At 37.2% G+C, this 24,966-nt stretch overlaps 1 protein-coding gene across 1 annotated transcript in view; it reads right to left on the reverse strand.

Moving 5' to 3' along the window:
* LOC122815196 overlaps positions 1 to 24,966 on the reverse strand; it is a 249,413-nt gene that overhangs the window by 169,231 nt on the left and 55,216 nt on the right. The window contains exons 5-6 of the mRNA XM_044087489.1: positions 13,109 to 13,253; positions 1,480 to 1,600 (exon numbers count right to left, since the gene is read on the reverse strand). Coding sequence (XP_043943424.1) covers positions 1,480 to 1,600; positions 13,109 to 13,253 — 266 coding nt within the window. The remainder of the gene's footprint in view (positions 1 to 1,479; positions 1,601 to 13,108; positions 13,254 to 24,966) is intronic.

The raw sequence follows: 24,966 nt of genomic DNA on the forward strand, positions 1-24,966 counted from the left end.
TGCTACTTGTAAATGTACACGATATTTCCAGAAAATCTACCTTCATCCTTGATTGCTTGTCATGAACACATATAACTGCACATTTTTCTAGGAAAGCACAAGTTGGGTGGCAAATTTTATACAAAAATCTAAACTAGTGCTTGGAGGTACAACTTACAGAGTTTGCAGGCACGCTTATTTGGCGTATTAGAGACTGCAGATCACTGCAACCCATATCCAGCTGGCTCATATAGCCTGGCCCTACTCTCAACAGATTGGTACACTTTCTTATATACATGTTTTACTCAGTGGCTGATTAAGTTTTCTGGGTTATTCCAGTACACAGCCTTGTTGAGTCATGGTCACTGAGGCAATGGTGATAACTAAGAAGTGGTGTTATGCACAAGTTTCCAGCTTGCTGAGGACACAGAAATCGGGCAAGTTAATATCTTGTTGGCTCTTGCAGATGCTGCCTTCCATACATTTTGAACAGATGGTTACTCTCATAATTTAGATCTAAAATCAGCCTGCAGAGATTTGCAGGCAGGGCAAGAGTCATCATTTATAAATCTCATTTGTGTTCTCCTTACAGAAGTCCAAACCTGTTGTATGTAATTTTACAGCATGCTCACATAAATGTGTGTGTGTGTGTGTGTGTATGTGTATGTGTATGTGTGTGTATGTGTGTGTGTGTGTGTGTGTGTGTGTGTGTGTGTGTGTGTGTGTGTGTGTGTGTGTGTGTGTGTGTGTGTGCTGGAGGTAAGCTATCCCAGCAGTCTAAGATGTGATATTTGCTAATTTAAAATCACAAAGCATTCTACATTATTATCTATCTAAGTGTCTTTTGTCTGCAGTGCTGTCCGCAAATCTGGACATAATAATGTCTAGACTTAACCTGTGACAGCTTATTCATATGTAACCCCACATTTTTACACATGCTCTTTAAATACACTTGACTGGCCTTATGACACTTCCCCATGTAGACTTAAAAACTGCATGCCTATGCACTTCCACAGATCCATTCTGTTTAAGCCATATCTAGATTAGAGGTCTTCAGAGGAAGCTAAGATTGTCTTTTGTGAGCATTATGAAAAGAGCTGGGAGAAGTGAATCAGATCTCTCCACATTTCTGCTTCAGGTTACCCCACAAGGGTTTCTGTAATCCTAACAAAAGTTGTATCCCTGAAATTTCTTTAGCTAATGAAAGGCCCCCTAATTGGAAAACCGTACCAAGTGTTCCTGCTGGTGTAGTTTTACCCTCTGATCTCATTATCTTTTAACTCCTAAAAGTATTTCTTTCTGAAGATGTTTTGTTACAAGACATATGAACATAAAGTGACACACATTTAATTAAAATAATCAGAAAGGAATTACTTCAGCCTTTTCTTTATAAATCAGTCATAATTACACAAGCTAAGATAACAGCAAAAGCAAGATAAATGGATTGGTTTATTTTATACAGTCCTTAATCAAAGAGCAAGTAAATTCCAGGAATGATACCTCTGAAGTCTAAAATGTAGGAGGTTTGCCCAACTGTAAATTGACAAGTTCCTTGAGGATTAGTCTGATACTGCTGTTCAATCTGAGGACTTCCCATTGAAGCATTTGCATTTGCAGTGCCCTTAAAAAATGAAAGGATAAACAAAAGATCAGCCAAAGTCAATTCATTAATATCAATAAACATTTCAACTTAAAATACATATGTATAATTTGGCTGCTGCACTGTATTTTCATATTTTGTAGGACTGTTTCTGCCCTGTTTCAGGATTGTTATGTTTTACATGACTCAAATCAGAATGTGCATGGGTGTGTGGGTTGTAAGGCCAGGTAGAACATGGTGTCTGTTGAGTGAACAGATAAACATATAATGCAGTAAGAACATTTGTAGGATTCATAACTGGTAGTATCATCACCAGCCTATATAACCCTTTATAGGACCAGCAGAAGAATTTACAACAACTGTGCAAGAAGAAGAATCCATAAATTATGTGTCATGTAAATGTTGATCATGTGATTATTTATCTCAGCAGAAAACAGAAAATATCATAGAATTAAGACCTCATGTTTATATTGTTGATGTTTCAGTATATCGAAACATGGTTTAACATAGATTCTGTGCTTTATTTTTGGGTTGCAGGATTTTAAGGGAAAAGGTGAGAGTTTTATATTTGTTTCTCACCCTTTCCATTTGCTCTGAGTTTGCGCAACTACTGAGTTAGCGTATACATAGTGATACAGGATATGCAGGCAGTGGACTCATATCAGGAAGTACAAAAGGGCTTGCCTTTCTGAAAAAAAATGATTATTTTATATTATAGAGAAATGCTTTTGTTATGATAATTTTGGAGTGCAATTAAACTTAGTATTAGCTGTTTTAGTTTACATTATTCTCGCCTTGACTAAAAGAGATATGATTAATCATAGTAAAACAGTTGTAAAACTGTTTAGACCACTGGGAGATTGGGGAGCTGTTGCAGTTTCAACAGAACTTCATCAGTTGTTTAGAGCAAACAAATGAATGCGTAATTATTCAGTAAACATAACATTTACAGCTGTTATAAAGAAAACAGAAAATGCAAGCAATGTCTATGGCCTGCTTCAGAATATATAACTTTTATAGGAATGACATTTTTCCTCCTAACCTTTATAATTAATTATGTTTTTCGGAACAGATACATATTGTACATCTCATTGGAGGAATCTTTTAAAAATACTGTAGTAATGTCAGAACTTCTAGCAGTTTAAAACTACTTCTGGTCAGCGTGTAGGAATAATATTTTATTAATGTCTTTAAAAAAGTGGGCTGGTCCAAGGACCCTTTATAGATAAGTCCTAAGCCTGAGCAAAACTGTACCAATTTCCAATCTCCATGTTTACAGGGCATTGTAATTAACAAAATAAGTGTTCACAAGACAGTAGACTAACATGTTTACAGGGCATTATAATTAGCAAAATAAGTGTTTGCAAGACAGTAGACTAACATGTTTACAGGGCATTGTAATTAACAAATAAGTGTTTACAAGACAGTAGGCTAACATGTTTACAGAGCATGGTAATTAACAAATAAGTGTTTACAAGACAGTAGACTAACATGTTTACAAGGCATGGTAATTAACAAAATACGTCTTTACAAGACAGTAGACTAACATGTTTACAGGGCATGGTAATTAACAAAATAAGTCTTTACAAGACAGTAGACTAACATGTATACAAGGCAAAGACAGACTGTGCTCAGTGGTATTTCAGTGAAAGTGTTTACAAGGCAGCAACCAAAATTAAGCTGCTTACAAGGTAGTGGTGTATCAAATCCCATCAGTTGTGTATGGCAAGGAAACCAGTGGGAGCATAAGTATCACCAATGCGGTTTTAAGGATTAAAGAAATAAAGGTGTATTGGGGAAATATGGGGAGTATTAGGTAAGTGGGAAGAAGGTTAAAATGGGGCTGAGCAAGAATGGCAGAAAAATGTTAGGTATTCTAGCTACCATATGAACCCCCCTCCAGGAAGAAATAGAGTTCAAATCCTACAGGAGAGGCTTATGTTCAGCAGGCAGGGAAGAACAATAATGGGATGATTTTTAAGGTTTAGAAGTGTGTAGGCAGACAGAAAAGGAGGTGGAGAAGGGAAAAGGTAGCTGTATGACCTTATCTATAACAGTGGTGTACCCTTGAAATACTAAAACAGTTCAACATCTTCATTGTTCATATATTTGTAGTATCAGTGTACTAGGTATGATCAATGCAGAGACACTGAATTGACAAAGTACAATATTACATAAAACTCTGGCAGTGTTAATGCAGCTTCAGTCCATATACGTAGGTATGGCAAGAAATGGGTGCTTCATCAGTTATAGATCGCTTAGTGTGTCATGTGCTACATCATCAGTGCAAGTGAGAAAGTTACCAAACACCACTAATTGTAATTTTGACTTTCTTCATATTATTGGGCTGACACTGAATGGATCACTTGTGCTCAGAGCTCTACCCTAGTAAACACATTTTAAATAAAAAACAAAATAAATAGGTATTGACAAAAACATTGAAGAAACAAAGTTTTGTTGAATCTTTACAGTTTAATAGGATACGAAGGTTGCAAAATCATTGGTAGCATTATTTTTACAGCACAGAGGTTGTGCTGAACAAATCTCACATATTTCATGTAGATTTCTAAGGTTTGGACCAGGAGAACATAGTGTAACTTTCCTTGTAGATATTAGGAAAGTCACTGATTATGTCTTACTAATAAAAAAGAACATGCAGAGAACAAAGATTGCACTTAGTTGCCATTTAAGTTGACTGGAGAAAGTAAAGTGAACGGCATTGGATAAGTGGCAATTACTTTGGGGATGGAAAGGTAATCAACAAAACACTATGTGACTCATCAGATTTCCACAGTAATGGCAGGAGATATCTGGAACATTCTACCCTTACAGGAGGAGAAGGTGACAGGAATAAAATGAGAACCTTGTAAAGGAATGGAAAACTGAGCTACAATAGTGACTGCACAGAAGGAAACACACTCAACCAAAATGAGCATAAAAATCCACTGGTACTTTCAGTACTTACGTATTATCACAACCAGATTACAAATCTATTACAACCAGGTTCCAAATCAATCATAATTGTTGAAATTATGGACAAACGAGTCATTATCCTTAATGTCATGAATTTTGGCTGATTAGTAACCTGGATACTATATTTTGCTGTACTGTTAGTCGTAGTTGAGATGACCTGAGCGCCATGTGAACCAAAAGTACTGGCTTGTTGTGACAGTCACTTGAGAAAAAACAGAAATGCAGTTTGTGAGCTCTCTCTTTAGATCCTTCACATAGTATGTTGTCCCCTGTCAGTGGTATCCTCTCATGTCTATTAAGTGATAGATAGGCATACTGTTGGCATACTGTTGGCATACAGTTAAAACTATCACGTTTGGAGGCATTTGTTTTCAATGTTTTGATGTTTTTGGAACCGTCAACCTTTAAAACATTTACAGGGAAGGGAATAGGCACAAAATGTCATCGCTTGAAAGGAGTACGTTTCTTTGTGTATGTGTTTTCCGGGTCCACTTTTTGGTAAAGCAAAATGAAACACAGTAGTAGTAATTTCATAACTACATAGTTTCCATAGTTTTTCCATACAGTCAGGTTGTTCTGTCATTGGGATTCAAAGTAATTACTCTGTTTTACATTATTTTGCTGTGTTCTGTTTGCACAGTTGGGTGCACAGTTTTTAAAATGAAAAGCTTTGCTGAAGGATGTCAAGCTGGAAGAGGAATTTGGGGCTTCCTACTGCTCCTGGGTGATCACACAATGTCACAGAGAGCTGGTTAGTAGCAAAACACAAACCGTCATTGGTCCATAACTTCAAGAATTATGACACATTTGTAATCTGATTGAGATAATACGCAAGTACTGCACTTTCTTATTGATGCACTCTGTGGTGCTGCTGTCATAACTGGCAACACATGTGACATTACAAGGAAATGCCTGCAATACTAGAGTGCTGACACAGAAATGGTTTGCTGGCAAGACAGGGCACATTTACTGCTCTACTTTTGTTCACCAGTTATTTCAGCTAATGGCAAAAGAAGACAAGAATATTTTGCGGAAGATACTGCTGCTGTGAAACAGACTCCCCATCCACATTAAACAAAGTTCATACCTATGCAGAAAATGCCCAATAGCAACCAGAATACCTCTGCAAACATAGTAAAGGCAAACAAAAATCCAGAAAAAATGCTGAGGTAAGGCTCCAGTGTCCAAATCAAAGTAAAAAAGCAGTCTTCAGTCTTCAATAAAGGTAAAAAGTAGACTTGAATCGAAAAATAAAAGTATAAGAAGTCTTCTTTATTGTCACACAAGCGCTTTCACATATTGCTTCCTCAGGTGTATACTAACAAAGGTAAACCACACCTATATATACTTAACTAAAATAACCATGTGGCTCAATAACCCATTTACGATTAATGCTGCATTCTCTCTTATAGATCAGAAAGCATTGCTTAAAGCGAAGTGTGTATGAAACAACAAAAGTGTGACTATTTAATAAAATACAATAAATCTAAAATACATAATATATATCTAGAAAACATTCTATCTTCATATTCATAATGTAGAGCTTCTAAAATATATAGAACTTCTAAAAATACATCAATTTTAAAGCATCATTTTAATAAAATTCTTAAAAACATATAAATATAGATATTTCATAGCAAACATTGCATAAAAATATATTAATATATTAAAAACATAAACCCATAGCCATCGATTTACCTAGCCCCTTTCTTAAGATAGGCTTAATGGGCATGCTGTCATTCAGCCCGTGACCAAAGTTGGCTCTCAGCATAGCTATCCATCTTGCTTCAGCTTCTTCGGTTCTATCTCTAATGTCACTATTTCTCATATTCTCATAAGTTCTTGCAACAATCATAAACCTAAATGTATGTTTTTGGCCTACCTTCAAAACGTGCTTAGACAAAGCGTTGTTCTCTGAGCCCTTCCCTATATGGTACACATGTTCTCTATGTTATACATATGTTATTTCTCAGATAAATTTAACAGGGAAGCTAAGACAAGTGAGAATAAGCTTAAGGTCAATATCTCCTACTCTAGGGATGTGAGGAAATATACAGAGATAGTTAATAACCATTGGAAAATTCTGATGACCGACCCAGTAATTAATGGAGTGGTAGGATGTAAACCACAATTCACCTTTAAGAATAAAAAGAATCTCAAAAGGAGATTATGCAACGGTCGAGATGAAGTGAATCTTGAGAATATGATTGGCACTAGACCATTTGGCAAGTGTAATCAATGCCAGTATATTTGCAGTGATACTTACTTTGTACATCCAGATACAAATGCACTTTATGAGCTTAGGGTTGCTGGTTCATGTTTGGCCACCCATGTGGTTTATCTTGCTATCTGTGGCCAGTGCAACTGTTTTTATGTAGGCAAAACAGACCGTAGCCTCAGAGAAAGGGTTAGAGAACATGTGTACCACATAGGGAAGGGCTCAGAGAACAACGCTTTGTCTAAGCACGTTTTGAAGGTAGGCCAAAAACATACATTTAGGTTTATGCTTGTTGCAAGAACTTATGAGAATATGAGAAATAGTGACATTAGAGATAGAACCGAAGAAGCTGAAGCAAGATGGATAGCTATGCTGAGAGCCAACTTTGGTCACGGGCTGAATGACAGCATGCCCATTAAGCCTATCTTAAGAAAAAGGGGGCTACGTAGGTAAATAGATGGCTATGGGTTTACGTAGGTAAATAGATGGCTATGGGTTTATGTTTTTAATATATTAATATATTAATATATTTTTATGCAATGTTTGCTATGAAATATCTATATTTATATGTTTTTAAGAATTTTATTAAAATGATGCATTAAAATTGATGTATTTTTTAGAAGTTCTATATATTTTTAGAAGCTCTACATTATGAATATGAAGATAGAATGTTTTCTAGATATATATTATGTATTTTAGATTTATTGTATTTTATTAAATAGTCACACTTTTGTTGTGTCATACACACTTAGCTTTAAGCAATGCTTTCTGATCTATAAGAGAGAATACAGCTTTAATGGTAAATGGGTTATTGAGTCACGATTATTTTAGTTAAGTATATATAGGTGTGGTTTACCTTTGTTAGTATACACCTGAGGAAGCAATATGTGAAAGCGCTTGTGTGACAATAAAGAAGACTTCTTATACTTTTATTTTTCGATTCAAGTCTGCTTTTTTACCTTTATTGAAGACTGAAGACTGCTTTTTTACTTTGATTTGGACACTGGAGCCTTACCTCAGCATTTTTTCTGGATTAAAGTTCATACCTGTCCATTTTCAAGTGCAGCATAGGTCTACGGATGAGAAACAGAAAATTTTCCTTAGGCCTGCCCCATGTACTACCAATGGACAGAAGCAGCTCTTAAATGCTTTATCCCATTCATGGGTCCCCTCAAATTATCTATGATTTGATCCTATTTATTCTCATTAGGGTTAATATATGATTACTGACCATGGGATGGGTAAAGCCAATTTATAACCAAACGGGATAGGTTATTTCGAGCACAAAAAGGGAAACTGGCTAGGCTTAAAATGGCCCGCTAGGGCAGCTGGCCTAGTACTAACCTACGAACTTATGAGCATCCCCTACTTTTTTCAATAGGTGCCATGGGATATTTTATTCCATCTAAGCTACCAACAAGTCAAGCAGATCGAACCGCAGTCTGAGATCTCATCCAAAGGATGACCCACTCAGGAATCCAGCCCCGTCCCCTTTATGCTGCACTACAGTGTCAGCAGTCCAAACACCTGGAGTGGGAATAGAAACACCCTTCTGGTCTTCCAACACCAAAGGCATGTTTGCTACCTGTTTCTACCACTGGCAATATATTTCAGAGTAAGAGCCAGGGGGTGTCCACTGTCCTCAAGGATCTTTCTAGTAGTGATAGCAGAGTTGGCTATGTGAGTCTATAAGGTCTTAGAAGAAAGCTGATGAGGAGGGGGTAAAGCCATGTTCCAGCTATATGATGAAGACTCCATCCTGATGGCAGAAAATATTGGTCAGACACTACTTTGGGTGTTGGATATTTTCAAAAACTTCCATAAAGTGTCAGGATTAGAAATAAATCATAATAAAACAACTGTAATTATAATAGAAGGCATGGAAGGATGCGGAATAAAAGACAAAAGAGACATGAGTACTTATACAGAAAGATAAATGCACTGCTAATGGAGTGTGGTAATAGAATGTATACTATGGTGGGTAAAATAAATGCTATTAATATTATGATTCCCTCCAATAGATGTTATAAGGCATATGAGATATGATCACCATAATGGGTACAGAAGATACAAAGTTTAACTGAAGATTATGTGGGTGAGGCTCATGAATATAGAATTCCTAGACAGGAATTGTTTTCACTGGCAATGGGGGAAGGGTTCTATGGCGACTGACACACATCCCATCTCAGACTGTGGCATTCGGTTTGGTAAAATGGATCAGATTACATGAACAGGGCATGGAGGCCAAACAATGGGGGAAAGAGAAGATGCCCCTATACAAATAACCTATCAGGTGAACTCTAAGATGGAATTGTGAGACAGGTCTTTAACATCTAGAAGATGTAACACGGAGAACACCCATATATAAGAGCATTTTGGATCCGCCAGGAAAAAATGCACTGCATATAAAGAAGGAAGTATAAGTAGTTGGAGGCAATTCACTGAGGTGGACAGTGAAAATAAAGATGATACAGGACTAAAGAAAGAAGGGTAATATACTATAAGTCACAAAATCAATTTCAGATTAGAGATAAACAATTTAAAATGATTATTACTACAGTGATGAACAATTTAAAATGATTATTACAGCGATGAACAATTTAAAATGATTATTACAGCGATGAACAATTTAAAATGATTATTACAGCGATGAACAATTTAAAATGATTATTACAGTGATGAACAATTTAAAATGATTATTACAGTGATGAACAATTTAAAATGATTATTACAGTGATGAACAATTTAAAATGATTATTACAGTGATAAACAATTTAAAATGATTATTACAGCGATGAACAATTTAAAATGATTATTACAGCGATGAACAATTTAAAATGATTATTACAGCGATGAACAATTTAAAATTATTATTACAGCGATGAACAATTTAAAATGATTATTACAGCGATGAACAATTTAAAATGATTATTACAGTGATGAACAATTTAAAATGATTATTACAGTGATGAACAATTTAAAATGATTATTACAGCGATGAACATTTACACAGATTGTACTAATGCAAATCCAGATGTAAACAGCAGGCAAGCTCTGTGGAATAAATGGGTAAATGTGATAAAAGGAAGAGGAAGCTTAATATATAAAGGCATCAGGCAAAGCAGAAGGGAAAAAAGAAGAGCAGGCGTGAGAGGATATGGATTGTCAAAGAAGGAGTAACACACGCCGAATGGATCCGGATTTAGGAAAAGTGCCCTTCTCCTCAGTAAATGGCCCTATTATGCGTCCTCAGTAAATGGCCCAACTATGTGCACCCAACATATATCTATGGTACGACACACAAAATAAAATAATACAGGAAGGAGGAAACAAGAATAATTACTGGAGATGTGGGGAGACTGTGTTAGGAATGATACAAATTCCTGGGAATGTAGCAGGGCTCAAAGGATGAAAGGTTGGGGCAAAATATTTCATAAGCCAATAACACTGCCATGGGAAGGCCTAGGGCTGGAAATAGAAAGAGATGGACTAAAATGGGACAAGGGAGAGCTGATAACAGAATTAGTGTTAGTGTTTGTAGCACACAGTACCTTGCAAAGGCATTTGACAGCCTATCTGGACCTTGCAAAGGCATTTGACACAATACCCCACTCGGGCATCATAGATAAGCTATCCAGCTTAAATATACACGCCTATGTCACAAGATGGGTGCATAAACTGGCTCAAAGGCGGAACCCACAGAGTGAGAGTTGCTGGAGCCATGTCAGACTCGAAACCGGTCACAAGTGGCGTCCCACAGGAGTTCTGTCCTGGGACCACTCTTGTTCGGTATATACTTTTCCGGTACAGGCAAGCGTGGGAGGACTATGGCTCACCAAGTTCGCAGGCGACTGCAAACTGGGCCATAATCAACTCTCCAGCTGACACAAACATCCTTCAAAAAGGTCTCACAGAGACAGATAACTGGTGCCAGCGCCATGGCTTAAAGCTAAATGCCAAAAAATGTATAGTCATACCCTTTGGCAAAAACAGTGTGCCCACAGATTACCACATGGTAACCCATTAAGTACAGAGAAAGTTATTAGGGACCTGGGGACCCAAGTTGATAGCAATCTCTCCTTTGAAAACCACATTGCCAAAGTGGTTAGAAAGACCTTCTACATAGCCCACCTCATCACGAAGGGTTTCACATCTAGATCAAGAGAGGTAATGGTGCCCCTTTATTCATCCCTCATCAGGCCCATCATAGAATACAATGCCCCTTTTGGGGTGTACCTTATCCGACACCTGCAGCAATTAGAAAGACCCCAAAAGTATCTCACCAAGAGGATCAAGGGTCTCAAACAGATGCCATATGCTGCTCGGTTAAAAACTCCAGCTCTACTCAGTTGCATACCGCCTACTTCGAGGCGATCTATGCCTGACATACAAAGCTATGTCAAATCCAGAATTAATGGACATGCTCCACCTCAGTACATCTAAATCCCTTAGAGCCACACGCTCGAGGGACTTGAACCTCAGCACAGAAATAAATAGAACTTGCTGGAGGGACAGGTTCATAACCCAGAGGCTCCCTTCGCTCTGGAATAGAATTCCAGTTCATATGAGGCAGAGCACCTCACTGAATCTCTTTAAGAAGAATCTCGATAGGTGGATGGGGGATCGTAGGTTTGTCCCAGGGATTACTCCTGTGTCACTATTAGACAGAGGCACAGTAAACTAAACCTTAAAAAGGGCACAGTATACTCAAATCAAGGGGTGGCGTAAGCCATACAGAATCGGGCTAGGCTTATAATTGCCCCAGGGCAGATAGCCTAGTATGAACCTATGAACAAGACAGTAGACTAACATGTATACAAGGCAATGAATGCATTTAAAATCAGTTAATTCTGTGTGCCACAAATCAAAGACAGACTGCTCAGTGGTATTTCAGTGAAAGTGTTTACAAGGCAGCAACCAAAATTAAGCTGCTTACAAGGTAGTGGTGTATCAAACCCCATCAGTTGTGTATGGCAAGGAAACCAGTGGGAACATAAGTATCACCAATGCGGTTTTAAGGATTAAAGAAATAAAGGTGTATTGGGGAAATATGGGGAGTATTAGGGAAGTGGGAAGAAGGTTAAAATGGGGCTGAGCAAGAAAGGCAGAAAAATGTTAGGTATTCTAGCTACCATATGAACCCCCCTCCAGGAAGAAATAGAGTTCAAATCCTAGGAGAGGCTTATGTTCAGCAGGCAGGGAAGAACAAGAATGGGATGATTTTTAAGGTTTAGAAGTGTGTAGGCAGACAGAAAAGGAGGTGGAGAAGGGAAAAGGTAGCTGTATGACCTTATCTATAACAGTGGTGTACCCTTGAAATACTAAAACAGTTCAACATCTTCATGTGTTCATATATTTGTAGTGTCAGTGTACTAGGTATGATCAATGCAGAGACACTGAAGTGACAAAGTACAATATTACATAAAACTCTGGCAGTGTTAATGCAACTTCAGTCCATATGTGTAGGTATGGCAAGAAAAGGGTGCTTCATCAGTTATAGATCGCTTAGTGTGTCATGTGCTACATCATCAGTGCAAGTGAGAAAGTTACCAAACACCACTAAATGTAATTTTGACTTTCTTCATATTATTGGGCTGACACTGAATGGATCACTTGTGCTCAGAGATGGAGATGTGGGGAGACTGTGTTAGGAATGATACAAATTCCTGGGAATGTAGCAGGGCTCAAAGGATGAAAGGTTGGGGCAAATATTTCATAAGCCAATAACACTGCCATGGGAAGGCCTAGGGCTGGAAATAGAAAGAGATGGACTAAAATGGGACAATGAAGAGCTGATAACAAAATTAGCGTTAGTGTTTGCCCCCAAAAATGGCAGTGGTGAGGGAATGGTGAGCGTCACAGTCAAACTGAGGAGCATGCATAGAGGATACCTAAACATGATAAGACGAGTCAAACACTTCTATGAAATGAATGTGTTAGAGAGAAAGCCAAAAAATTGGAACTTAAGTGACACAATATTATTAGAACTTTAATAAAACCAAATTATTATAATGTAATGTGGATACTGGATGGAAGTATAAAACAGAAGATGAAACATATATTAAGGAAAGTATGAAAGCCTTTGTGTTATGTAAAAATGTATATAATTTTTCTTTTCTGAATCATTTTTTACAAATAGATATTATTACAATAAGTGTATAAATGATGGACAAGAATGTGATTGTTGCAGTCGTTTCATTGTTATATAGTTATTTATTTGACTCATATGAAAAGCATACTTTTGCTGTTGATGTCATAAAACCAATAAAAACGATATATTAAAAAATATATTGTCTAAGTACCAGTAAGGAAAAAAGGGAAAAATGCAGCACACATACCTGAGAGCCATATTCATACCAGCATTTGTTGTCAAAAAAATACCAGAGATATTGCTCCTTTTGACCAGGAGGCAGAGAAGTATTTCTGCGAAGTTTTAACTTCAAAGACTTGATGGCCATTTTATCAAAATCAAGGAATATATTCCTGTCAAAATTATATATGAAAAAAGTTAAACAACTAAAATGACAAATTCATCATATCATATACATATTCTGTAAACCCAGAAAGTTAATATAGTTCAAAAATCCAGAGCAAATAAAAGTGTTAGGCAGATACTGCAGTACTCAAAAGAAAAAAAAACTCTAATAAGCTCACGTAACACACAGTCAGAATACTTCTCTGACTACAAGTTTCTATGTTTCTTTATATATTTTTTTCTAAAAATATAAGGCAAAGCTTGACTGTATTACAGGACTGTTTCATAAGACGTATAATTAATATGTTATTTTCTGGCCTACTGGTAGTATGTTACAGACATTATACACAGAAGGTGAAATTCAAAAACAAACTACATATAATGCAGCAATAGTTTATGCATTTAGAGGTACTGTGCAGGTTAGGGTGATTCGCAGACACAAGTTGCACACAGCAGTATAGTGGCTTGCATTTCCAGTTATGTGGTATATGCCATTGGCTATAAAGATATCAATGAACTCATGCTAGCAAAAGAGACAGTAATGAGATGTAAAGGTATTCAGGCAAAATGGTGGTGTGACTCAATCTTATCAGCAGAAACTTGTGACTCATAATCTTATCTGCAGCAGCTTGATTCATAGTCATATCTGCAGCAACGTCTTGTGATTCATAGCTGTACCTGCAGTAGCTTGTTGTAATTCATAGTTATATCAGCAGCATCTTGTTGGGATTCAGTCATGTCTGCAGCAGCTTGTTGTGATTCATAGTTGTATCTGCAGCAGCTTGTTGTAAATCATAGTCATAACTGCAGCGCCTTATTGTGATTCATAGTCGTGTCAGCAGTGGCTTGTTGTGATTCATAGTCATTTCAGCAGGAGATTGTGATTCATAGTTGTATCTGCAGCAGCTTGTTGTAAATCATAGTCATAACTGCAGCGCCTTGTTGTGATTCATAGTCGTGTCAGCAGTGGCTTGTTGTGATTCATAGTCATATCAGCAGGAGATTGTTGTGATTCATAGTTGTATCTGCAGCAGCTTGCAGAACTTGTTGTGCAATGTTATAGAGATTCGTAACATGTGGAAAGCAGAGTTAAAGCCAAATCCACTGACATTCACGGATAATGCCCTATTACTCACATGATCAAGTTTGACTAGCAGCTCATGTGCTTTGTTGGAGTTGAAGTAGGGAGTGGACAAAAACTATGGGGTTTATGCTTGCTCATAACTCGTTGGGGAAGGGAGTAGGAACATACTGAGAACATGTAGCCAGTGCTGATACCAAAGCCATGTAATAAGTATATCAAGTGTGTGTGCAAGGCAAATGAGGAACATGTCACTACAAAGGCTGAAAGTGCCTCACATGTAGTTTTTACTTGCCTCCCCAGTTATGTCAGCATGTCATGGTTTGGTCTTGAATCAAAACCCTTGTATGAGCAAGAAGTATGACATTGCAGGTGATTCGGCCCCTCTCCTCCTCTTCCTCCTCCCATGTGAGGCTTTCCCAGTCCGTATCCCACCTTGCCAAACCAGCCACACCTGGGGTTGTAGTACTGGGAGTGGAAGTTCACTTCCCATTACAGTAGTTTTCATAATCCCTTCCAACTCTGATAAGGTATCCCAGCCTGGGGTCTACTACTCTAAGAGAGGATGAAGATACCAGGGAGGGCACACAATAGCTGTTAGACTCCCAAAAGAAAGGGAAATTCTGGAGCTTCATATTGGCTAGATGTAAAATGTTGGTGCTCATTAGCACTGACTTTTCCAAGATGTAGCTGGTGCTAGCCTGGTTTAGAATCATTGCAGATCATGTCAAACAAAAAAAAAAACACACACCAAACAAAAAGGTTTAAGCAGCAGGCAATTAACTGTGTCAATGTAGATCAGGACATGATCAGAAACTGGACAGACATGTGCCAAGTACATGCTCAATCTAAAGTCACAGGTAATGTGTGATATTCTGTACTTGTGAACACCATGTCATTTGTAGCATGTACAATCTTAGCTACAAGGACCTTTCAGTGTCCAATTGGGGACATGTTAGTTATAACAGAAATTTTGCCTGTGCAAGTGAGAGAGCATATATGATTCAGCAGGAGAGCAGAGGAGAATGCCAACAATATACACAGCTTCTGTGACATTGCATACCTTTCTGAGGGTAGTGCCTGCAATAAAAAACCCAGATGGCCTCCCACTCAGACAGACATGTGAACCAGAAATGCTACCATTCCTAAACTGCCAGGTAATCTACAATGCATAGTTAACTATCCCCAATGTGTGTGTGTGTGTGTGTGTGTGTGTGTGTGTGTGTGTGTGTGTGTGTGTGTGTGTGTGTGTGTGTGTGGTGTGTGTGTGTATATGTGTGTGTGTATATGTGTGTGTGTGCACATGCACCATAGTGGCAGTTCCCATTATTCCTGTCCATTATTTGTGTGATTCATATCATCACTTCTAGTAAGATGACATTCTCCAGGGACATCTGGTTAGTAAGTAAAGTCTTCTTGTGCAAAATAAATATTTACTGATACAGAAACCGTGCATGCAGCCAGAAAATGCCACCCCCCCAAAAAACTTTTTCAGCTGTTACTTTGCATGAGTTCTTGAAGCCCAGACTCATTACCTGCCTGCCATTCCAAAACTGTGCAATCACCCTTGACACATTCTAGCCAGCAAGCTGGTTGTTGTCCACACCACACTATATGATATGATTATACAGAAACAAGCCAGTTAGCCCAGTGACATGTACAACCTGTACCAGACACCACAGCACCAGAAGATGCAGAGTGGGATATGGCCGTTAAGGAGGACAATGCAGGAAAAGTTCCACCTCTGCAGTGAGGTGTACAATATATGTCGGCTCTGGTGAAGCGATAACATCCGGTCAACAACTTGAGCCACGACAATCATAATCTGACATTATCACACAGACTAAGTATGATGCATGCAGTGTTACTGGCAGGCTATGCTGGTCAGTGCATGGTTTGTTTACACTGTGCATCAGACATAATATCAGTGCTACAGAAGAAGGAGGTATGGAAATGTTGTGGGCCACACTTTTCATTTGAAGAGATGGCAGGGACAGTGTAACACAACACTGTTAACACAAACTGGGTGAGAAAATATGCATTACTAATCAAGAAATCAGCAAAGTATGATGCAGCTAGTATTTTGCTGATCTTGGAATTGATGTCATGCGGAATTCTAGTACTGGATTGTTAGTCCCTGGTTCCATTTCTGAAAATTCTCAGTAAATATATTTCAAGTACATAGACTGCTGCAATTATGTTCCAGAAAATGTAAAACAGGCAAGCTTGTTTGACACCTTTATGATATCAAAAAGTTTCTTAAGTTTTTGCGAAGCACCTCTTAAAAACTGATAAGATCATATCTTGTGCTAGGGAATAACAGTGGACACTGCCAGTAGGTAAAAAAAACAGCAGCCGAAGGCAAAACAGCTTTCAAAGCTGTTAGATACTCCACTCTGCTACACTTACAAACCCTGGGGCAGAGTGAAGTGTCTAATGGATTTCAAAGTTCTTTATTCTTCAGAGGGATACTTTGTTTCTTTCTGCTGTCTATTGGCAATGTAAAATGTTTCATCAGCTTTCAAAGGCTTTGAAAATCCGTGAAACATTTTTTCTGTAACTCGTAGTTAATAGGAGTAGATATAGCCCCATGCACTGCAAGAAAATTAGGATGGGGTATGACCAGTCATAACCCTTACTACGTTTCTTGACAATGATGTTGACATTCACCTCTCAAGCTTTGATCTTGAGGTGAGTTTCTCAAATCAACCTCTGGAGCATCCTCTAGACTAAGAAGATTTGGGCCTACATAGGACCATGTCATGTACATACAGAGTGATTGGGCTTTGTGGAAGTTCTACTGGGAGTTTATAAACAACTGGAAATAAAAGTGGTGACAACACTGACCCCATGTGAGACACCTTTTGGCTAGTAATGAGGGTGGAGAGATACTGGATCAAACTTGAACTGTAAAATATATGTTGGAAATGAAATCCATGAATTGTGAGAGGGCTTCTGGGCATACCTGGATCTAACTAGAGAGCTGAGTAAGGGTTTATGATCTACTAGGTCAAATCCCTTAAGATCAAACAACTGAAATGGCCTTTATCCAAATTTGAACAATATCTTCACTCTGGGTAGAGAAATAGTGCTCCTTCCTGACCAAAATTCTTACTGCTGTGGAGACAGTACACTATATTTTTGTATGTCAAATGGTTTCTTTACCTGCAGTTCCTCAGAAATCACTTTCTCACTCTTGCTGTCAGGTCCGAATGGAGAGATGATGAAATCATCAAGAAATGGAGAGCAGTATTGCTGGAACTGAATTCATCCTCAAGCCTTGGTGAGTACCTTCATGTGGTGGACCAATCCTGTTGTCACAAAATCTCGCCAAGACAACACTGGTATACAGACTGCATCTTATATCATGGAGAGAGGTAGGTTAAAAATAAAAAAGAAAGCTGGGTGTGCCAGTCCTAGTGCCCAATCCTGGTGTGTGCATTGGTGTCACGACTGGAAAATATGGCAGTATAGTATGCTCAAGACAAGGAAATATTCCTACAATGGGTTAAGCTAGGCTCAGAAGGAATGCATAAATATTTGGGAATTGAAGGACTGGCAATGAAACATGAACAAATGCGAATAAAAAGTAAGGAATAGTTCAGAAGACTAAAACTAATACTGAACATATCTTTAATATCTAGGAATAAAGTACAAGCTATAAACCAATTTGCTCTTCCTGTCCTGACTTACAGTTTTTGTGTACTGGCCACAAAATGTATTGGATTAGTTGGACAGGAAAACAAAAAAAATGTTTCACGTTTATCAAATCATACATACAAATCAGTGTATACCAAGATTATATATTCCTCGCTCTATAGGAGGTATGGACCATAGATATGCATTGATGGGACTACATACATATGTGCTGACCCCATCAGATCTAAACATAATGAAAGTTTTAAAATATGAGGAGAGGAAGTCTAAGATGACCTCTCTGCTTAGTTTAGCAGAAGCATTCCAATGTCAACTGGGAATGGAAATCAAACCAGAAATAGACAAAACTCAGGCAGCAACTGAAAGTACCAAAAACAAAAGAAAGAATATAAGAAGGATCAGATGAAAAAGAAAGAAATGTGGACAAGCCATAAATATAGTGGCAAGTATAGAGATCTCTGGAAAAACCTCATGTTGATCAGGAATTGATGCAGAAGTGATTAAGGGGAGGTGAGTTGAAACCAAAAGATATAAGATTAATAATGGCAGCCCAGGATAGTGGACTACATATATATTGGTTTACAAAATCTATTGAACATGTGGGAGAAACAGACAATTGTAGGTTCTGTAAAAAAAAGAATTGGAAACAGTCACACATTTTCTTGCTGTGATACACTCAAGGCCAAGGGTTTGTACACTGAAAAGTATAATAATGTGGCCTAGACTGCACTATCGAAGTAGCTGAGAAGCACTGGAAACAATTACAAAGCCTTACAGGGCATGGTGATGTGTACATCACATGGGATCAATCATTGCCAAAAGTTCACAAAACAGATGCGAGAAAACCAGACATAGTAGTCCATGAAAAAAAGACAAAAGTAGCATTGATCACTGAAATCACTACACCTAGTGATTACAGTGTCTTACATACAGAGAGACACAGTCATAAAATATTAGCATCTGCATGTAGAAATGAGAGCAATCTGGAAGAAAGATACCCAGACAGTTCCAATAGTAGTAGGAGCAAGGGGTCTCATAAAAAAGAATCTACAGCTGTGCTTAGACATGCTACCAACACATGTAACCCCATACGGATTGTAGGAGTCCATTCTCGGCACATTGCGGGTGCTGTGAAGAGCACTTTTGGCTGACATCAAACAGTGAAACAATACTGAACTTTTGAAACACTTCATGACTTACTGATGGAGGATCTATTCCTCTATTGTACAAACCCAAACCCAAAAGAAAATTAAACTAAAATAAACGAACTGTTTATAGCTATAGCTGTAGTGTTTAGGTGATGGAGATTCTCCCTCCAATGTTGTGTGACCAACATTGGAGGAATTGCCAGAATCATATGGGAGGGGACATCTCATCTCACTGAAAAGAAGATGTTTTTCATGTTTCACTGAATACTTTGGATGTGTGTAGTGTCAAGGTTGTCAACTGTCTATTCAAATAAGATGATGAGGCTTGAGGCAACATTGATATTTAAGTTATCACACAAACACACCCATACATAACATAATGGAAACAACTATGAAAACACTAACTAACTACGCACTAACTGACACATACAATGCTTTTCTTCAGCTGCAGCTGCTCAATTGCTATTGCTGTTTGCTGCACTGTACTTATGCATGTATGCCCATGCCCATAGAGTGGAATGGCTCTCTCTGATGGCACACTGATAGTAACACACTTTTGAAACTGTAAAGCTTACTCACAGTGATGATAGTTCATAGTGAAACTTATTTCTTGAAAAACTTTATTGAGTTTAAAAAAACTAATTTTTCAAAAAAGGATCAAAGTAAATTGGAAAGTTTGATTTGGATGTTTTTGATTTGGAAAGTTTTTGGGTTACCCCATGATTATGAGTTGTTTGTTATGGGTAGAGGTATTGGAGGTGAGGGCAGAGGTTTTGGAGGGAAGAGTTGGAGAGAATTGAAATGTTTCTTGCAAACAGTATATGTTATCTTCAGTATTCATTTATGTATTGTATTTATTTTGATGTATGTATTAATTTATGTAATTGCTTAGTAATGTTATTATTATGTTAATCAGCTAAGTAATTATTATGTTAGGTACTTTTTATTTATTTCATTCTGAAGAAACTTTTGCTTGAGTTTTTATTTAGCAGCTTAATAATTAACACTTTTTGAATTCTGCTGTCTTTTTATCCTGTTTGATTTTTTATTTCTAATTTGGATTTGCTTTTATTGGTGCATATTATTTAAGGAGAAGGAGCAGATGGTCACTACTTAGGCAATTCCTTTTGGCACTGCAGACCTTACCTGAATTGAGGTGATGTGAGGTCCTACTTTTCATGAGCGAAGCTGGGAGCCAAAAAAGAGAGGCTTCCCAGCCTAGAAAGAGATAGTAATAACAATGTGGAGAGTGAGGCAGGTATCAATATTAATACAGCCAACCAATGCTTTACTCAGAGATTAGCTCAACAAAATTACTGGTGAAGGTCATGTGAGCCTTGCTTCAATGAAGGGGAGGGTGATGCATTAGTGGAAGTACAATAAATTCAGTCATCAAACTTTAAGAACCTTAGAGTGAGTGCTGCCTGTGGATAACAACAATGATTTTAATGGTTTGTTAAATGAACCGATCAAACCATTTGAACTGCTTACCTTCTTAGACTATAATAAGCTCCAAGGAAAAAATACGCATTCTGCTTGTGGAGGGAAAAGATAGAACAGATCCCTAAAGGGATGTGAATAGATCTAATAGAGGATGAGCTGTGTGGATTAATCTGGCGGACATGTGGAACTGTACATGTATTAATGTGGATGTTTTGTGAAGAATATGAGAAACCGATAGAGTGAAAATGAAAGGGAAATAATGCAATATAATGTAGATAAAAATATATGTATAGATAATAATTTAAAATTAGACTTTTTGTTAAAATTTAAGCAAACACTTTATTTAAGAATTTACAAAAATATAGTGGTAAATAAAAAAGACTTAAAACATAAAAAATATACTAATGGGAATAATTTCACTTATAATAATGATGAAACTAATAATTTTTTTTTATCTGACGACAACAATGAATTTAACCCTGACCCTTTAGAATTCCCCCCTCTGAGGAGATCCGAACGGCTGAGGAACCAGAGAAGGGGAATGAGTTACTACATATACAATTACAGGGGGAGAGGGAAAATGTACTAACAGAAATAAGTGATGTGCATTTATTTAATGGAAGGGTTTTGAATGAGTCCCCTGTTCAGATTTTAAGCAATAAATGTGGAGGTTTTAGTGTGTACAATTATAGTGACTTTACTTTTGACAAACACATTGCCTTTGTCCCTTGTAAAGATACAGTTTTGGATGATGTATTGATTAATTTAAAACTGTACACCAGAAAGCTGAATTTTCAGTTCTACTTCAAGGGCATGTCCTTGGATACCACTGATGTAGAAATGTGGAAAAGACCTAGTTTATTCAACCCCCCTCTATGTCCTGTAGTTCAGATGTTTGAAAAAATGTGCGAGAATGACATCCGTAAGTTATTTAAGGAAAAGGATCTGTTATTGCGTGATGAAAATAACTTGAATTCACATGAGGTGAAATTGGTTCAGGACATTTGTGCCAATAAAGCAGTTAGAGTAATGAAACCAGATAAGGGGGGTGGGTTGGCTATTATGAACAGCAACTCTTACATCAATAAAATGTTTGGTATTTTGTACACGGATACATATTGTCAGATTAGCTTAAATGAAAAGAATATCCTATATAGGAAGGTGGACATATTACTAGATGAACTCCTTTTAAATAGACAAATTATGATGGAAGAACAACATTTTATGGAGGTTAAGTGTCCAAAGATTTCAACAATATTTGGCATACCAAAACTCCATAAGTACTTAGCCAACCCCCCCCCCCCGAGACCAATAGTGGATGCAAAAGCATCCAAAACTTACTTTATTGCTAAATTCTTAGATACACAACTTAAAACTATTCTCAATAACTGTCAATGGCTTGTCAAATACTCACGGGATTTGTTGAGAAAAATCAATAAAAACATGTATAATGAAGGGTTGATTTTTGTTACAATAGATGTAAGGGATTTATTTTCTGTAATCCCTCATGACACAGCTATTGAGTGGTTTTATACCTATCTCTGTCAACATGCACAGTTCACCCATGACCGTATTCTCACTCTTAGAACCCTCATGGAACTAGTACTAGATACTAATATAATTGTTTTTGAAGAGCAGTTATTCAAACAATGCAAAGGGGTTGCTATGGGGGCCATTTGTGCCCCTATTTTTGCTAATATTGTCCTGGCATTTTGGGAAACAGAATTTACCTTCACTAGCCCTTTTGTTAAACATTGGAACTACTATGGACGTTATTTGGACGACATAGTAATTCTGTGCAATGGCAGTGAGGAGGAATTGAATAAATTGCTGGCTTTTATTAAAGACAGCACTGATTTTCTAGATGTTTCCCATACAATAACTTATGATAAGACAAATTATTTGGACATTACCACTAGCAAAAACAGAGTGGAGAATTGTTTTAAAACAACAATGTTTAGAACACCCACTTATTCGAACACCCTTTTGCATTTTAGTAGTTTTCATCCATTGCATCAAAAAAGGTCGCTAGTAAAAGGACGGGGTTAGACTTGCAAGGATGGTCTCTGATTGCTAAGATTTTTTAGAACAAATTCAAGTTTTTAAAAGTATGCTTACAAGAAGAGGTTCCTCTGATGGTTTTGTGGATGAAATTTTACAGGAGGTTGTCACTAAGAGGGAGAGGGGACATTTTTTCCCATTACTTTGAAAAGGTGTTGTTTTACAGGAAGATGAGTCCAGGTCTGAGACTAATGTATTTAATAAATCAGCAATTTTTAAATAAATCAGCAATTTTTAAATATAACAAGCAGTTTATGGGCATCAGTCAAATAATTCAACGTAACTGGAATTTGTTTACCACTAGTAAAGATTATTTAGATTTAGTGGAGACACTGCCTAATATTGTATACAAGAAGGACACTACATTTAAAAACATACTTGAAAGATCACAGCAAATTTACCCCCAAGTAGGTGACAAGTTTAAGTGTGTTTTTTGTCTCCAATGTCAATACATTATAGAAGGCACTGAGATTTGTATACCTAACTATGGTAAACATATACACAAAAATAAATGTTCCTGTAGTAGTAAAGCAGTTATTTATTTAGCCCTCTGCACCCAGTGTCCCTGTTTCTATATAGGGAAGACCATCAATGCCCTTAGAAGTAGAGTTTATCAGCACTTTTATGACATTGAGAAACATGACAAAGAATGTTCTGGCAGTACATGTTACAGATAATGAGGGACATAGTTTTAAATTTACAGTATTAGAACAAGTAACATTGGGTGATAGAGGTGGGCCATTGAATGACTATTTGGAATCCAGGGAATTAAAGTGGCAATTGAGAACTAATGCCACACACAACCCGGTCTAAATAGTAGTCTCTATAAGTTCTATCCTCAGACTAAAAACTGAAGGATACATTTAAATATATTAGTTAGCACATCACTTACACAGTATTTTCAAAGGTTTTTAAAGAAGTTTAAAGTAATTATACTTATATGTTATTTAATGATTTTTGTAATCTAAACCTGTAAGAATTTTATAGTTGCATATGTTAGTATGTGCTACATGTATTCATTTATGTGGTACTTGTATTTTGAGAGTTGTATTCCTTTTAGTTAATTGTCAGTGATGTAATTCATCAATTATGTTAAGTAGGGGAAGGATGTGTGTGTGTGTGTGTGTGTGTGTGTGTGTATATATATATATATATATATATATATATATATATATCATCAATTATGTTAAGTAGGGGAAGGATGTGTGTGTGTGTGTATATATATATATATAGTCAGCTTTTGTAATTATTTCATTCTGAAGAAGTTTTTATTTAGAAGACGAAAGCGCTTAATAAACTACACTTTGTGGATTCTGCTGTGCTTCATCCTGTTTGATTTTTGAGATTCTCCTTTTCCCAATGTTGTGTGACCATGATTTTGGGAATTGCCATCATATGGGGGCACAGGGAGCATCTCACTGAAAAAAAAAATGTTTCCAGTTTTTGACACTGCACTGAATAGCACAGATGTGTTTAAATCGGTTGTCACTTGTCCTGTGTATTCAAATAAGATGATGAGGCTTGGGTGTTCATTTAAGTTATTACACACAAACATATCAGGATGGATGACTGAAACATAAAACCTAAATGAACTAACTCGACTGCTGCACACATACATGCTTTCACTCAAAATGGCACTATTGCTTGCATGTGCTTTGTACTTATATGCACATGCCCATAGACTGGAATGTCTCTTAAAGGTAAACACACACTCTGATCTACATTGGTGACTGCAGAAGTAATGTCTGAGTGATCATGGCCTAGTATTTCATAGTGAAACTGTACACTTTAGTGAATTCATTGAGTTGAAAAAGGACTAATTTATCAAAAATATTTCTGAAAGTGGAAAGGAGTCTTTGGCACTTTTTGATTTGGAACGTTTTGGGGCTGGTATGATTATGGGTTACCCCCATTCTGGTAGAATAGTGTATTTCTGAGGCAGAGGTTGCAGAGGTGATAAAGGGGAAGAGTGACATCTTGCTTGCAAAGTTGGGAAAAACTATCTTCAGTGGGACCATCTGAGAGAATCTCACTGCATGTATTTGTCTTAGTTTTTAACTGTTCTGAAGTTGAATGGGGGAGTATAAAATCTGGTTCAGGTTAGGCAGAGAGAGAGAGTTTGTAGAAGCATGGGGGGGTAGGGAAGTGAGGAAATTTATAAAGGAACTCTAGAGGAGATGGTAAGGATAGAAGAGATAGCAATTAATTCATTGTTAAGTAGATCTCTGTACTCCAAGTATCTGGTTATGTGGTTTGCAAGGTTCCAAAAATGCTTTTAGTTGTTTTGGCTGTATGGACAGAGAGTTGAGCTACATAAAGGTAGTTGGTTTA

The sequence above is a fragment of the Protopterus annectens genome, chromosome 11.part0 (assembly GCF_019279795.1).
Source record: "Protopterus annectens isolate FY-2018-M chromosome 11.part0, PAN1.0, whole genome shotgun sequence".
NCBI lineage: Eukaryota > Metazoa > Chordata > Ceratodontiformes > Protopteridae > Protopterus > Protopterus annectens.